The sequence below is a fragment of the Mycteria americana genome, chromosome 1 (assembly GCF_035582795.1).
Source record: "Mycteria americana isolate JAX WOST 10 ecotype Jacksonville Zoo and Gardens chromosome 1, USCA_MyAme_1.0, whole genome shotgun sequence".
Taxonomy (NCBI): Eukaryota; Metazoa; Chordata; class Aves; order Ciconiiformes; family Ciconiidae; genus Mycteria; species Mycteria americana.
The window spans coordinates 1,091,270-1,104,739 of record NC_134365.1 but is presented as its reverse complement, the minus strand read 5'-3'; the positions used below and the strand labels follow the sequence as shown (position 1 = coordinate 1,104,739).

The 13,470-nt window shown below is 64.9% G+C and overlaps 1 protein-coding gene across 2 annotated transcripts in view; it reads right to left on the bottom strand.

Moving 5' to 3' along the window:
• The window catches only part of SND1 (staphylococcal nuclease and tudor domain containing 1), a 141,397-nt gene that overhangs the window by 37,805 nt on the left and 90,122 nt on the right, over nucleotides 1–13,470 (bottom strand). For both annotated transcript variants that reach the window (XM_075509173.1, XM_075509238.1), the window contains one exon: nucleotides 13,089–13,230. In XM_075509173.1, coding sequence (XP_075365288.1) covers nucleotides 13,089–13,230 — 142 coding nt within the window. The remainder of the gene's footprint in view (nucleotides 1–13,088; nucleotides 13,231–13,470) is intronic.

Here is a 13,470-nt window from a genome sequence, read left to right as displayed (position 1 = left end):
CAGCAGGATGGCAGGGCTCCAGCGCAGCTCCGGCACGGCACCGCCAGCGCTGCAGCGAGGCCATGGCACGCATCCCGGCCACGGCACGGATCCCGTGCAAACGCGCTGCCAGCATCTCCAGCAAGGAGCATCCTCCAGCACCGCGCTGGGAGGGGGAAATGAGGAGCCAGAGCTGCCAAGAGCGTGTCTTCCCTTCCTCCTCCTCCTCCTCCTCCTCTGCAGAGCGAGCAGGGGCTGGGGGAAGGGAGCCGCCGCGAGGGCTTATGCACCACGACGGCAATATTTTTCTAAAGAAAATAATTTGAAGAAATAGCTGAGGAAGCGTCCGAGTCCTTAAATAAAATAAAAAAAGCACAGCGCAGCGTTTTTACAGTGCGGCGAAGGGCTGCTGGCCCCGCGGCGCCGGGGGATCCCGGCACGCGGACCCGCTCCGACCCCGGACAGACTGCGCAGCAGCCCAGGATGCCACCTCGGATCCTCTCTCTGCCGGTGACGCCGCCTAAACCCACACGAGCGAAGCCCGCTTTTGGAAAAGGAAAACCTAAAAAGGATGGGATGAGCGTGCTCAGCCCCAGAAACACGCCGGCTGCCGTTCGGCGAGGGGAGCGGGCAGCTCGGCACTCACCTGGAGCTAAGCAAGCCCGGCAAAGTTCCCCAGCACTTTAAAAAAAAAGTAACTAAACCCGAAGCCGCGGCTCTGCTGCTCTTCCCGGGAAGCCGTAACGTATTAATCTGCGCAGATGAGGGATGCGGTTTAAAATGCTGCGGTGCGTGGCTGGCACCGCTCTCCCCTGGGGTCTCAAAAGAACTCGGCTACAAATCACTTTCGCTCAACGTTTTTGCCGGGCAGAGAGCCCCGGCAGCGCGGCGGGGATGGAGGCTGCCGGGGCGGCGGAGGGTGCCCCGAGCCTGGCCCCATCCCTGCTCCAGCATGCGGGGACGGATGGAGGGCGAGGGCTGGGGACAAGCATCCCGGGGTACCCCACAGCATCCCGGGGCATCCCGCAGCATCCCGGGGCATCCCGCAGCATCCCAGGTACCCCACAGCATCCAAGGTACCCCACAGCATCCCGGGGTACCCCGCAGCATCCCGGGTACCCCACAGCATCCAGGGTACCCCACAGCATCCCGGGGTACCCCGCAGCATCCCGGGTACCCCACAGCATCCAGGGTACCCCACAGCATCCCGCAGCATCCTGGGGCATCCCACAGCATCCTGGGGTACCCCACAGCATCCAGGGTACCCCACAGCATCCCGCAGCATCCTGGGGCATCCTGCAGCATCCCGGGGTACCCCACAGCATCCCGGGGCATCCCGCAGCATCCTGGGGTATCCCCCAGCCGGGGACCCCCCCATAAGACCGGTTGCCGGCAGCTCGGGGTTTGGTTCAACCTCGCGCCGTCCCAAGCCGTCCCGGCACCTTTATATTTAGGGGCTGTATTTATACGGAGCAGGGAACCGTGCCGAGGCTTTTATAACGGATCGTAAAGGGGGTTTGGTGCCCCCACGCCGTGCAGGGTTCGCCGGAGGGGCTGATCCTGCACCGCCGCGGAGTGGAGCAGGGGTGGGAGCCGGGAAGGGGCCCCGGGGGCGGCCGCGCACGGGGCAGATCCCGCGCAGCTCAGCCGCATCTCGCCGGAGACGAGCCACGGGAGCCGGCATCCTCCGGCGGTGCCGGGAGGGGCCGGGCTGTGCCGCAGCCAGCCGTGCTCCCCGCTCACCCTGCCCGTCGACCCCAGCCCAGGGCCGCGCGCTCCCGGCCCGCTGGCAGGGCAGGGTGCTGGATGCGGCCCCTGGACCACCGCAGCGGGGTCTGGCTGGTCCCAGACGGGGCAAGGGGGTGCGGAGCAGAGCCCCCAGCCCCCCCGCCCCTCGCACACCGGCCGTCACAGGGGTTTGCCTTGCGATAACAAGGCTAATATATAATATATAACATACAATATATAACATATATTATATCTAGATATTTATATATATACAATTTTATACATATATAGACACGAGAGCACTGATTGCCAATGGATAAACCGATGAGGAGGGCGGGGGGGCCAGGCCTCCCTGGCACAGCCACGAAGACGCTAATGAACATCTAATCTCGCCGGCTTCATGGCCTCACCGGCTACCCCCGGGAGCCGGGGGCAATCACCGCGCAGGGCACGGCACAGCGCCGGCATCACCCGCCTCTCCCCTCCCTCTCTCAAATTTCTCCAGGGAAAATTTCCCTGATTTGCCATTGAAGTCCCATCACCGCTGGAGCAGGGGCTTTTCCAGCCCTCATTTCTGGGCTCTAAACAGCTTTCCCCCCCCTTGCTGTGCCGTAACTGTGACCGGCGTAGCGAGCCGGGGAGCAGGGACGGCACCATGCGAGGTTCGCCTGTCCGGGAGTGCTTGTGCCGGTGCCGAGTGCCGGAGATTGATCTCTGGGAGGATTTATGGACTTTGGGAGAAACAGAGGAGGCGAGCAGAAGGGAGGAGAGGAGCCGCGCGGTAGCATCAGTCACCGGAACGAAGCCACCCGATAATTGCGGGCAGCACACTGGAGCGAGACCTGAATGCTGAGGACCCGCGCCAGATGCCGGCGGCTGTGCCGTGGCCGGCAGCGGGCAGGATGCGAGTCGCTGCCGTGGCACTGGACCCCGGGCAGGCGGCCCGAAGGCTTCGGGCCGAATCCTGCCCTTGCAACCAGCAGCGCTGGGCAGGACGATGCTGCTGGTCCCCAGGGGAGCCGAGCTGGGGCTGGTGGTGATGCCGGGGGGCTGCCGCTGCCGTCCCCTCCCTTCCCCGGCTGCCGGCAGGCAGCTGCTGCCTCTTCCCGCAGGCAGCTTCCCCGGCACTGGCAGGCGTGCGGCTGGCCTCCGAGTCGTGATGGCAACTTGGCTGCTGCCGCAGAGCCCGTGTGGGAGCGTGGCGTATTTTTAACACTAGTCCCTACCAAAATAGAGGCTGTCGGGAACAGGGAAACAGACGGCAGCGGGGAGGCGGGAGGTGGCCGGGCGCTGCCGAACTGCGCCGGCTCCTGCTGACGCAGCCCAAGGACCCCCCGCCCGGCACCGCGCCGCCGGGACGTGCCCTGCCCGGGACACCGGCGGAGGGGTGCAGCAGCCAGCGGCGATGCTCAGCTCATCGCGGCCCCGTGCACCCAGGGCCTGGGATGGAGGGAATTACGGACACGCCAGCCTGGCTTCAGCCCGCGGGGAGCTGGTGCTCCGCTGCACCCCGACACCGCAGGGCTGCAGCTTTTGGGGTCACCGTGTCCCGACACCGTGCATCTGCAGCATCCGGTGTCACCGCATCTCAGCATTTGGGGTCCCCATGTCCTGACACCGTATCTGCGCTATTTAGGGTCACCACATCCTGACACTGCATCTGCATCATTTGGGGTCACCACATCCCAAATGCTGCAGCATTCGGGGTCCCCATGGCCCAACACCATGCACCCACAGCATTTGGGGTCCCCTCATCCCGACACCATGCACCCACAGCATTTGGGGTCCCCATGGCCCAACACCAAGCACCCACGGCATTTGGGGTCCCCACATCCCAACACCAAGCACCCACGGCATTTGGGGTCCCCGCATCCCAACACCATGCACTCACAGCGTTTGGGGTCCCCATGGCCCAACACCACGCACCCACGGCATTCGGGGTCCCCACATCCCAACACCATGCACCCACAGCATTTGGGGTCCCCACACCCTGACACCATGCACCCACAGCATTTGGGGTCCCCACATCCCAACACCACGCACCCACGGCATTCGGGGTCCCCGCATCCCGACACCGCACATCCGCATCCCCCGCCGGCGGGGATGCTCTGCCCCACGTCCCAATGGCAGCGCCCGGAGACCCAAGCAGACGCCCACATCCCCGGGCCGTGCCCCACGGGGAGAAGGGGCTCCCCGATGGTGCCACCCTGGCGTCCCCTGCAGCGGGACAAGCCAGGCTGCTGTGACACTGTCCCTGCCGAACTCAGCCGGGACGGAGGGTACCGAGAGGCATCGCCGCCCGCGCAGCGTCCTCTCTGCCGTGAGCAGCAGGCAGGGAGCAGCCCCCCCCGGCACACCCGGCCGCTCCCACGGGGACCGACCCCAGCTCCGGTGGCAGCCCAGGCAGTCGGCGAGGCCACAACCCCGCTGCCGGCAGCCGGCGTGAAAAAATGAGGCAAAGCAAAGAAATCCCCTTAAAAATACCTCGGTTCCCAAAAGCCCAGGCACCACAGGATCACTCAGGAAAGGGCTTTGGGAGGTCGCCCGTCCAACACAGGGTGGGCTGCGGGGTGGGGGCACGGACTGGAGCGGGCGCGACCTCGGGGGGCTGCAGCCGTGCCCTGCAACTCGGGCTGAAACCTCCTTTTCACCTCTTTTTCCCCCAAAAGCAGCTACACGCCCCGACTTGGCACCCCGGGGCTGCACGGCTTCTCATGGCATCCCCTCCCCGCAGCGGCGGCCGGTCTCGCCTCCTCGTCCCCGGCTGCCCAGGCGGCGGTGAGTTACGGCCGCTCCCCGGGGGGATGCTCGCAGCCCGTATACGCCGATATACATCAGCCTCCTCGCAGGCGCACGCAGATAAATGCCGTACCTCCGGCCCCACCTCATAAATACACAGCTCCGCCGGCTCCTCGGCGAGATTTAGGGGCACCCAAGCCCTGGGGCCACGCGACACCCACACCCCAACAGCGCCGGCCCCCCTCACCCCTCGGGGCACGCTCTCCCCCGGGGCCGGATCCTGCTAACGCTGCCACCGGCCCCCGCGCCGAGAAGGCGTCAGGCTGCAGAGTCTCGCCGGGAAAGCGGAACCCGGGATTAAATTAGCGCCTCTCTATTTGCACATATTTATAGCACTCAAACGTATATATTTTAGCTGGAAAGACGGGATGAGGCTCCCTTGAGAGCATCCCTGAAGTCACATTTACAAGGGACCTGTCTTCTCTTTATGATGCTCATTTGCATTTGATATATAAAAAAAAAAATGAAGGCATTGATAAAATGCAGATATTTATCATATTTCTGGCTCTAAGCGATGGGCGACGGCACCGCGCGGAGCGGGCAGAGAAGGGGCCGGGGAGCGCCGGCCAAGCACCGTGCCGGCCGCCGCGGTGCTGCTCCGCTTGGGAGCACCGAGAGCGGCTCCCAGGAACAGCACCGGCTGGAAAACCAAAAAAAAAAAAGTAGGAAAAATAAAAAAGCGTGTGTGAGTAGAGGGTAAAACCTCCTCCAGGCCTGAAGCCCATGCCGGGCTCGCTGCCGCCGGCCACCGCTGCCCTGCAGCTCGCCGTGCCGCGGCCCCACCGCTGCCTCCCAGCATCCGCCCGCGTTATTTTATATGATGCAATTACTTCGGCAATTAATCAATTAGCTGAGGAGCAACCTCCCCGCGGGGTGCAGCGCAGGAGCCCCCCCGGCAGGTCCCCCTCCGCCCCGCAAAACCGAGCGAGCCAAGGGAGCGCGGGAGGACGCACACGGGGAGGACGAAGCACGCCGGGGGGACGAAGCAAGCTGCCGCGGGGGGAGGAAGGCGCCTTCCTCCCCTGTAAGGGGTTCCCCCGCACTGAGACCCCCCCACGCTGAGATCCCCCCCACGCTGGGAACCCCCGCCCCACTGAGACCCCCCCGCTCTGTCAGGAGCCTGCACCAGCGCCCAGGGTGGGCACCGAGCCGGGAGCAGGGTGGGGTGGGAGCCCTCAGCCCCCCCCGGGACACCAGCGCTGCGGCAGAGCTAATGCTGGATGGGGAGCGGGGGGGAGCCAAGAGGGCGCCCCAAAATCCAGCTGCCAGGGGCGAGAAGAGGCTGGGAGGAGGCTGGAGGCTCAGGGGGGGATGATGGCCCCGGGGTGCCACGGAGCAGGACCACGGAGCAGGGACCCCCGTGGAACAGGACCATGGAGCAGGTTCACGGAGAAGGGACCTCCACCGAGCAGGGACCCACACGGAGCAGGACCACGGAGCAGGGACCCCCGTGGAACAGGACCATGGAGCAGGACCATGGAGCAGGTCCATGGAGCAGGGACCTCCACCGAGCAGGGACCCGCACGGAGCAGGACCACGGAGCAGAACCGTGGAGCAGGGACCCCCGTGGAACAGGACCATGGAGCAGGACCATGGAGCAGGTCCACGGAGCAGGGACCTCCACCGAGCGGGGACCCCCAGGGAGCAGGACCAGGGAGCGGGGATCCCACGGAGCAGGGACCCCCAGGGAGCAGGACCAGGGAGCAGGGCTCAGCCAGACGCAGGCTCTGCCATCGTGGGGCCGGGGACCCCCCGGCGTGCCGATGCTTGGAGGTGGGGGACAACCCGGCTGCTCTGCCCTTAAGCTCAGCTTGGTGCAAGCGAAGTCCCCCCGGGCAGGACCCCCCTTCTCCTCCCCTCTCCTCTCGCCCCCGTTTCGCCCTCCTGGTGCAGCCAGCAGCTCACCACAGCCACCCCCCCCCCCCAAAACCCGAGCTCTGGGAAGCCACGCACCCCCCCAGCCCCCCGACCTTTCATTAGCTGTTTCACTGAATAATTGATCAGGGCTGGCGGGGCTCATTACGGTAGAGCTGCTTCAGTAACCAAGTTTGCCTTACTCAGGGTAAAAGTTTAATTTTCCAGCGCCGGGAGCTGGGAGAGGTGCCAGCCCCCCCGCCCCGCTCCCCGGCAGCTCCCGCGGGCACAGCGGTGGGCACGGCACACCGGTGCATGCCGGCAGCTCCGCCACAGCTTTCCGGAGAGTCGCGGGGACGGCCGGGGATGCGGGTGGGGTCCCCGAACCGCCCGTCTCCGCCATCCATCGGGCCGGGGTGCCGCGGCGGTGCACGGCACGCCGGCCCTGCCGCCAAAGGGCTTCGTCCAGCCGGGCACCCGCCGTCCCTGCAGCGGTGGGCACGGCCGTCTGCCTGCACCACCCCGGCACGGTGTGCCAGGGCAGCCGGGAAAGGTGGCAGCAGGGGCCGGGAGGTTGGGAAGTTATTCAAATTACCGGCGTGATCGACACCGCAATTAATAGATGAAAGGGAGAACACAGCAGGCCGGGCGATAACATCAGGTGCCGGCTCCCAGCGAGGAAAGTCGGGGAATTCAGCGCCATTCCCACCCCATCCCTCCCCTCGCCGGCTCCCGCCATGCCGCTGCTGCTGGATTTCCACTCTGGCGAGGGAGGCAGGCAGGCAACGCCAGCCCTGCCCTGCCTGCACGGCCCTGCCCGCACGGCCCTGCCTGCACGGCCCTCCTGGTCTCAGGGCCACCCCAAAACCTCCCCAAAACCTCCATCCCCGCCGCCCGCACGCCCCAGGACGCCATCCCGACCCCCCCGGGGCTGCACCCGCAGGACGCCGGGCTCTTGCTTCAGGGTTTGCCGCCGGCCAGAGCGACCGGGGGCGAAGCACCCACGTGCCAGGCCGAGGACGGGACGAGGCTGACGCACCGAGCTCGCCGGCATCGGCCGCGCCGGCTCCTGGCACTGCCGTCAGGACGAAGAGAGGAATCCAGCCACAGCCCAGGAATACCCGCACTGGCGGATGTGCGGGGTCTGCAGGAGGGGAAGACAGAAGGGGCGCGTCATCTTCCCTGCTAATTGGCACGTTACCTGCCTTTTTAGCCTGTAATTAACGGATACAGCTTGATTAGAGAGCCTCGGCTGGGGAAGGTCTCCCCGGAGAAGAGCCGGGGAGGGAGAGCAGGCGCTGCGTCCCCCCCGGCGCTCCGGGGAGCGGGAAGGGAGCCGGACAGTTTGTCCCCGCACCCGAGAAGCGTCCCCAGCAGCCCCGTGAGCCCAGCTCAGCACGGCGCGGCACCGGGACGTGCGATGGGGGACGATCCTGCGCGATGCGGGACGGTCCCGTGCAGTGCAGGATGATCCTGTGCAACTCAGGATGGTCCTGTGCCGCTCAGGATGGTCCTGTGCAGTGCAGGATGCTCCTGTGCAACATGGCATGATCATGTGCAAGGCAGGATGCTCCTATGCAATGCAGAATGCTCCTGTGCAGTGCAAGATGCTCCTGTGCACTGCAGGATGCTCCTGTGCAATGCAGAATGATCCGGTGCAATGCGGGATGCTCCTGTGCAGCAAGGGATGCTCCTGTGCAGTGCAGGATGCTCCTGTCCAATGCAGGATTTGGTGCAACTCAGGATGCTCCTGTGCAAGGCAGAATGACCCGGTGCAAGACAGGATGCTCCTGTGCAATGCAGGATGCTCCTGTGCAATGCAGAACGATCCAGTGCAACTCAGGATGCTCCTGTGCGATGCAGGATGCTCCTGTGCAATGCAGAACGATCCAGTGCAACTCAGGATGCTCCTGTGCAATGCAGGATGCTCCTGTGCAATGCAGAACGATCCAGTGCAACTCAGGATGCTCCTGTGCGATGCAGGATGCTTTGGTGCAATGCGGGATGCTCCTGTGCAATGTAAATGCCCCTGTGCAATGCGGGATGCTCCTGTGCAGTGCAGAATGATCCGGTGCAATGCAGGATGTTCCTGTGCAGCAAGGGATGCTCCTCGGCAAGGTAGGATGCTCCTGTGCAATGCAGGATGACCTGGTGCAATGCAGGATGCTCCTGTGCAATGCAGGATTTGGTGCAACTCAGGATGCTCCTGTGCAACATGGGATGCTCCTGTGCAAGGCAGGATGCTCCTGTGCAATGTGGGGTGCTCCTGTGCAGTGCAGGATGACCCGGTGCAACTCAGGATGCTCCTGTGCAAGGCAGGATGCTCCTATGCAATGCAGAATGATCCAGTGCAGTGCAGGATGCTCCTGTGCAATGCAGGATTTGGTGCAACTCAGGATGCTCCTGTGCAGCAAGGGATGCTCCTGTGCAATGCAAGATGCTCCTGTGCAGTGCAGGATGCTCCTGTGCAGTGCAGGATTATTTGGTGCAGCAAGGGATGCTCCTGTGCAAGGCAGGATGCTCTTGTGCAATGCAGAATGATCCGGTGCAATGCGGGATGCTCCTGTGCAAGGCAGGATGCTCTTGTGCAATGCAGAATGACCCGGTGCAATGCGGGATGCTCCTGTGCACCAAGGGATGCTCCTGTGCAAGGCAGGATGCTCCTGTCCAATGCAGGATTTGGTGCAACTCAGGATGCTCCCTTGCAAGGCAGAATGACCCGGTGCAAGACAGGATGCTCCTGTGCAGTGCAGGATGCTCCTGTGCAATGCAGAACGATCTGGTGCAATGCAGAACGATCCGGTGCAACTCAGGATGCTCCTGTGCGATGCAGGATGCTTTGGTGCAATGCGGGATGCTCCTGTGCAATGTAAATGCCCCTGTGCAATGCGGGATGCTCCTGTGCAATGCAGAATGCTCCTGTGCAATGCAGAATGATCCGGTGCAATGCAGGATGTTCCTGTGCAGCAAGGGATGCTCCTCGGCAAGGTAGGATGCTCCTGTGCAATGCAGGATGACCTGGTGCAATGCAGGATGCTCCTGTGCAATGCAGGATTTGGTGCAATGCAGGATGCTCCTGTGCAACATGGGATGATCCTGTGCAAGGCAGGATGCTCCTGTGCAATGCAGGATGCTCCTGTGCAGCAAGGGATGCTCCTATGCAATGCAGGATGCTCCTGTGCAAGGCAGGATGATTTGGTGCAACTCAGGATGCTCCTGTGCAACATGGGATGATCATGTGCAAGGCAGGATGCTCCTGTACAAGGCAGGATGCTCCTGTGCAGTGCAAGATGCTCTGGTGCAGTGCAGGATGATTTGGTGCGAGGCAGGATGCTCCTGTGCAACGTGGGGTGTTCCTGTGCAGTGCAGGATGACCCGGTGCAACGCAGGATGCTCCTGTGCAACATGGGATGCTCCTGTGCAAGGCAGGATGCTCCTGTGCAATGCAGGATGCTCCTGTCCAATGCAGGATTTGGTGCAACTCAGGATGCTCCTGTGCAACTCAGGATGCTCCTGTGCAATGCAGAACGATCCGGTGCAACTCAGGATGCTCCTGTGCGATGCAGGATGCTTTGGTGCAATGCGGGATGCTCCTGTGCAATGCGGGATGCTTTGGTGCAATGCGGGATGCTGCCGCGTGTGCAGGACACCCCAGGAGCGGCAGAGGCTGCTGCAAAGGGGTGCAGCTGCATTTCCTGCAGGCCCGCAGCTGCCCACGGGCACACCGGGCCCACGGCACCGGACACCCCAAAATCTTCGCCCCAGAGCACGGCCCAGGCCCCCCTCCGCAGGAGGCGACGAGACGCCCGCTCGTTATTCCCACCCTCGCGCTGAGCCGGCTGGCGGAGGGCGGCGTGCAGGTGGCCGAGGGGGTGGCCGGGGCGACTCGGACCGTCGGCGCCCGCTGCGCCCCACGGCCACCCTGGCCGCGGCAGGTCCCCAATTGCTCCAGGGACCCCCAACAGCTCTGGGGAGCCCGGGGGCCACCGAGGCTGGGCGGTTATTCACCGCTTTGGGAACTTTTTGGAGCAAAATCAGCCCCTGGGAGCGGGCGACAGCCAGTCGGTCTCCACAGCAACGGGGATTAAATATAACTTGCAGCGAGCGCGCTCTCCCCAGAGCCATCCATTTCCAGGCCGCCCCAGCGCCCTCCCCGCCCCCTCCCCTTTAATTTAAAAATTACCCGACTAAGCGGAAAGGCCGAGCTGGAGCATCCCCGACTCGCCGCGAGCAGCCGGGAACTGCCGTCACCGGCAGGGAGGGCTGTATTTAACCACCGGTCCCCGGGGAGGGACGGCAGGAGCCCGTTCGTCCCGCCGTGGGAAGGGGATTAATCGCTGCCCATCCCGTGGAGGTCCCGTGGGGCCCGGGGTGCACGTCCCCAGCCCACGTGCATCCCCGAGCATCGGCCGCGGGCATCCCGCCGGCGAGGAAGAGGACGGGCTGCCACCACCAGCACCGGGAACCGCGACCGCTCCTTCCCCGCTCCCGTGCAACGGCCACTCGAGCACCGGGAGCGAAGCGAATCCCACCCCAGCCACGGCCAGAGGCAGGGCCCGATACTGGGCAGAGCATCTCCGAGCGTGCCAGCGGGACCCGGGGACGATGCCGGATCCGCCGGGACAGTGCTCTGCCACCAGCTCCTCTTGCAGGGAGCGCTCGGAGGAGCCGGCAGGATTCTAGCACATGAAACGCGGCCGAACCCAGCGGCAGCCTTTTCAACCAGAAATATTTAAATATATCTAAATTCCTCCTCCCGAGCACGTGGGAGTTTTATCGCTTCTTAAAATTTTAATGTCTCAGTCGCAGGCAAGGGGGAGTCTCGTTTCCCCGTCTTTTGCAGCTGACTTTAAGAATGGTTAATTATAAATAAGACTGTGTGACTATTTATACGCGCAAGCACGCGGAGAAGGACAGGTTTAGGACACGCTTCCCACACGGCAGGGCTCAGCCCGGAGCGGGGCTGGGGACGCTCGTGCTCCGGCCGGCCACGGGGACGGGCTGTCCCCAGGCGAGAGCGTCGCTCCGGGGAGGTTTGGTCACTGGAAGGTGACGGTGACGGTCACCGGGGGGTCCCTGGCCAGGCCGGCCGTGTCCTACAGACCACGACGAGCAGGCAGCCTGAGCGAGTGGTCCGCCGGCACGCGGGGCTCAGGCAGGCGGGGGGCAGGCGGGGATCTGCGCCTTTGGGTGCGCCGGGACAGGGCTCTGGGGTGCGAGGGGCTGGGGTTTGCTCGCCAAAGCGAGCGGGTGAAGAGGGGGAACGGTGGCATCGTTCCTGGTCACCCTGGGTCGGCGGTTTGAGCCGTGCTCCGGGAGCACCACCGGGACCAGGCGCGGTCCTTCCCGCTTGCCAAAGCCCTCGGCGCTCCCCAGCCTGGGTGCCGGTGGCCGCGGGGGACAGCGGAGGGCAGGTCCGAGGGAGCGGGTGCAGGCAGCGTGGGCAGGCAGCCGCTCCCGTGCCGCACGCTGGCTTTGCGAGCTCACGCGCTGTTCCTCGGCTCCGGGAACAAAGGGGTGGACAAAGCCTTCCCGACTCCATCCCGGCCCCCACGCTCCCCCCCAGGATAAATATTCCTTCGGTGGGAGCGGCAAGAGCGGTTGCTTACGGAAACCTCGGTGTTTTTATCCCCCTATAAGATCTATTTATAAGCTTATTGAATTTTTCATAACCAAGTTGTGAACGATCGGCGTTCAGGGTCATCCTTTATACACGGTTATTGCCATAGAAACGGGAGCGAGAGATGAGCTGCCCCACATCCTCTCCCATCGAGGGATCCGGCATCGCCGGCGGAGGCTCTGCGAGCTCCGCGAGCTCTCGCTGGCGATGGACTTCCCCGTCCCTGGTGCGTGTCACCATCCGCCCGTCCCGCTGCCCGCCTAGAAGGTGGCACCTTCGAACGCCCGGGGTTTGCGATGCTCCTGCCACGCTCCGCTCCAAGGCGAAGCCTTGGCGGAAACATGCACCGCAAGCAGGACGGCTTTAGTGGGGGAATTCTTCGGTGTTTGTAGGACCTACCAAAACAACCGCCGTGCGCACGCGGGGGCGCACACCCTCATCCTTGGCGCATGGGCAAGCCCCCGGGGTGATGCACCTGGAGCGTCCGCTGGCATCTCCGTCGGCCCGGCCCGGCCGAGCGCCGGGTGGAAGAGCCGCTCGCGCTCGTCCCCGTCCCCACGTGTCCCCAGGGGGTCCCGCAGCCCCGCCACCTCCTCCCCCGACCGCGCGCCGCTCCTGGGGTTCGCCGCATACTCCCCGGTTCTGGTGGAGGAGAGCATCCTTCCCCGGCCCCCCGTCGCTGCACCGCGGAGCAGCCCCTCGCCCCGTGCTGCAGGCAAGCGCCCTGCCCGCCCTGCCCGCAGGCGCCGGGGAAGAGGGGGCGAGCGGCCGGGCCGCAGGGCGTCGAAACGCGCAGGAGGCACCCAAACCCCACCCCGCGGGGCGGCAGCGCTCCGGCATCCCCGCAGAGCAGGAGGGCAGGAGCGGCACGGACAGCCCCCGGCGGCACCGGTGCCCCGAACCCTCTGGTCAGCTCCGGTTAGTGCTCCCCAGCTCAGTGAAACCCCCCCCCCGGGGCCGACCCCTTGGCAGCACCGGCATTAACTTCGCCCGCGGCCCCGTGGGGGTGAGGGAGGACGGCGCACGCAAGCGGGGCGAGGACCCCCTCCCCGTCAAGCCAGGCACCGGCGGGGGCCGGATCCCGCGCCCGGCTGGCAGCGGGGCTCACCTGCGAGCAGGAAGGTGATGAGGCAGGTTTCCTTTGGCATGAAAAGCTTCAGCCGGGAGCCGCTGAAGACGTACTCCACCACGGCCTCGGAGCGGCCGGCACGCTGCAGGAAGGGCAGGAACTGCTTCGCCTTCTGGGTGTCCTGGGGGGGGGGGAAACAGGGAGTCAGGATGGGGGGTGCGGCGTGCCGGGGGCACCGACCGCCGCCCTCGATGTGCGGGGACGCGCTGGCACCCCTATGTCCCTCATGGTGGGGACGGCGTCTGCTCCCCGCCACGGGCTCGGTGCCCAGGTCGGCCTCGCCTACCCCGTGCCGGCCGGGAGGGACGCAGGATGCGGGCAGGGACCCGACTTCTCCCAGCTCGGGACGGACCGTGCACCC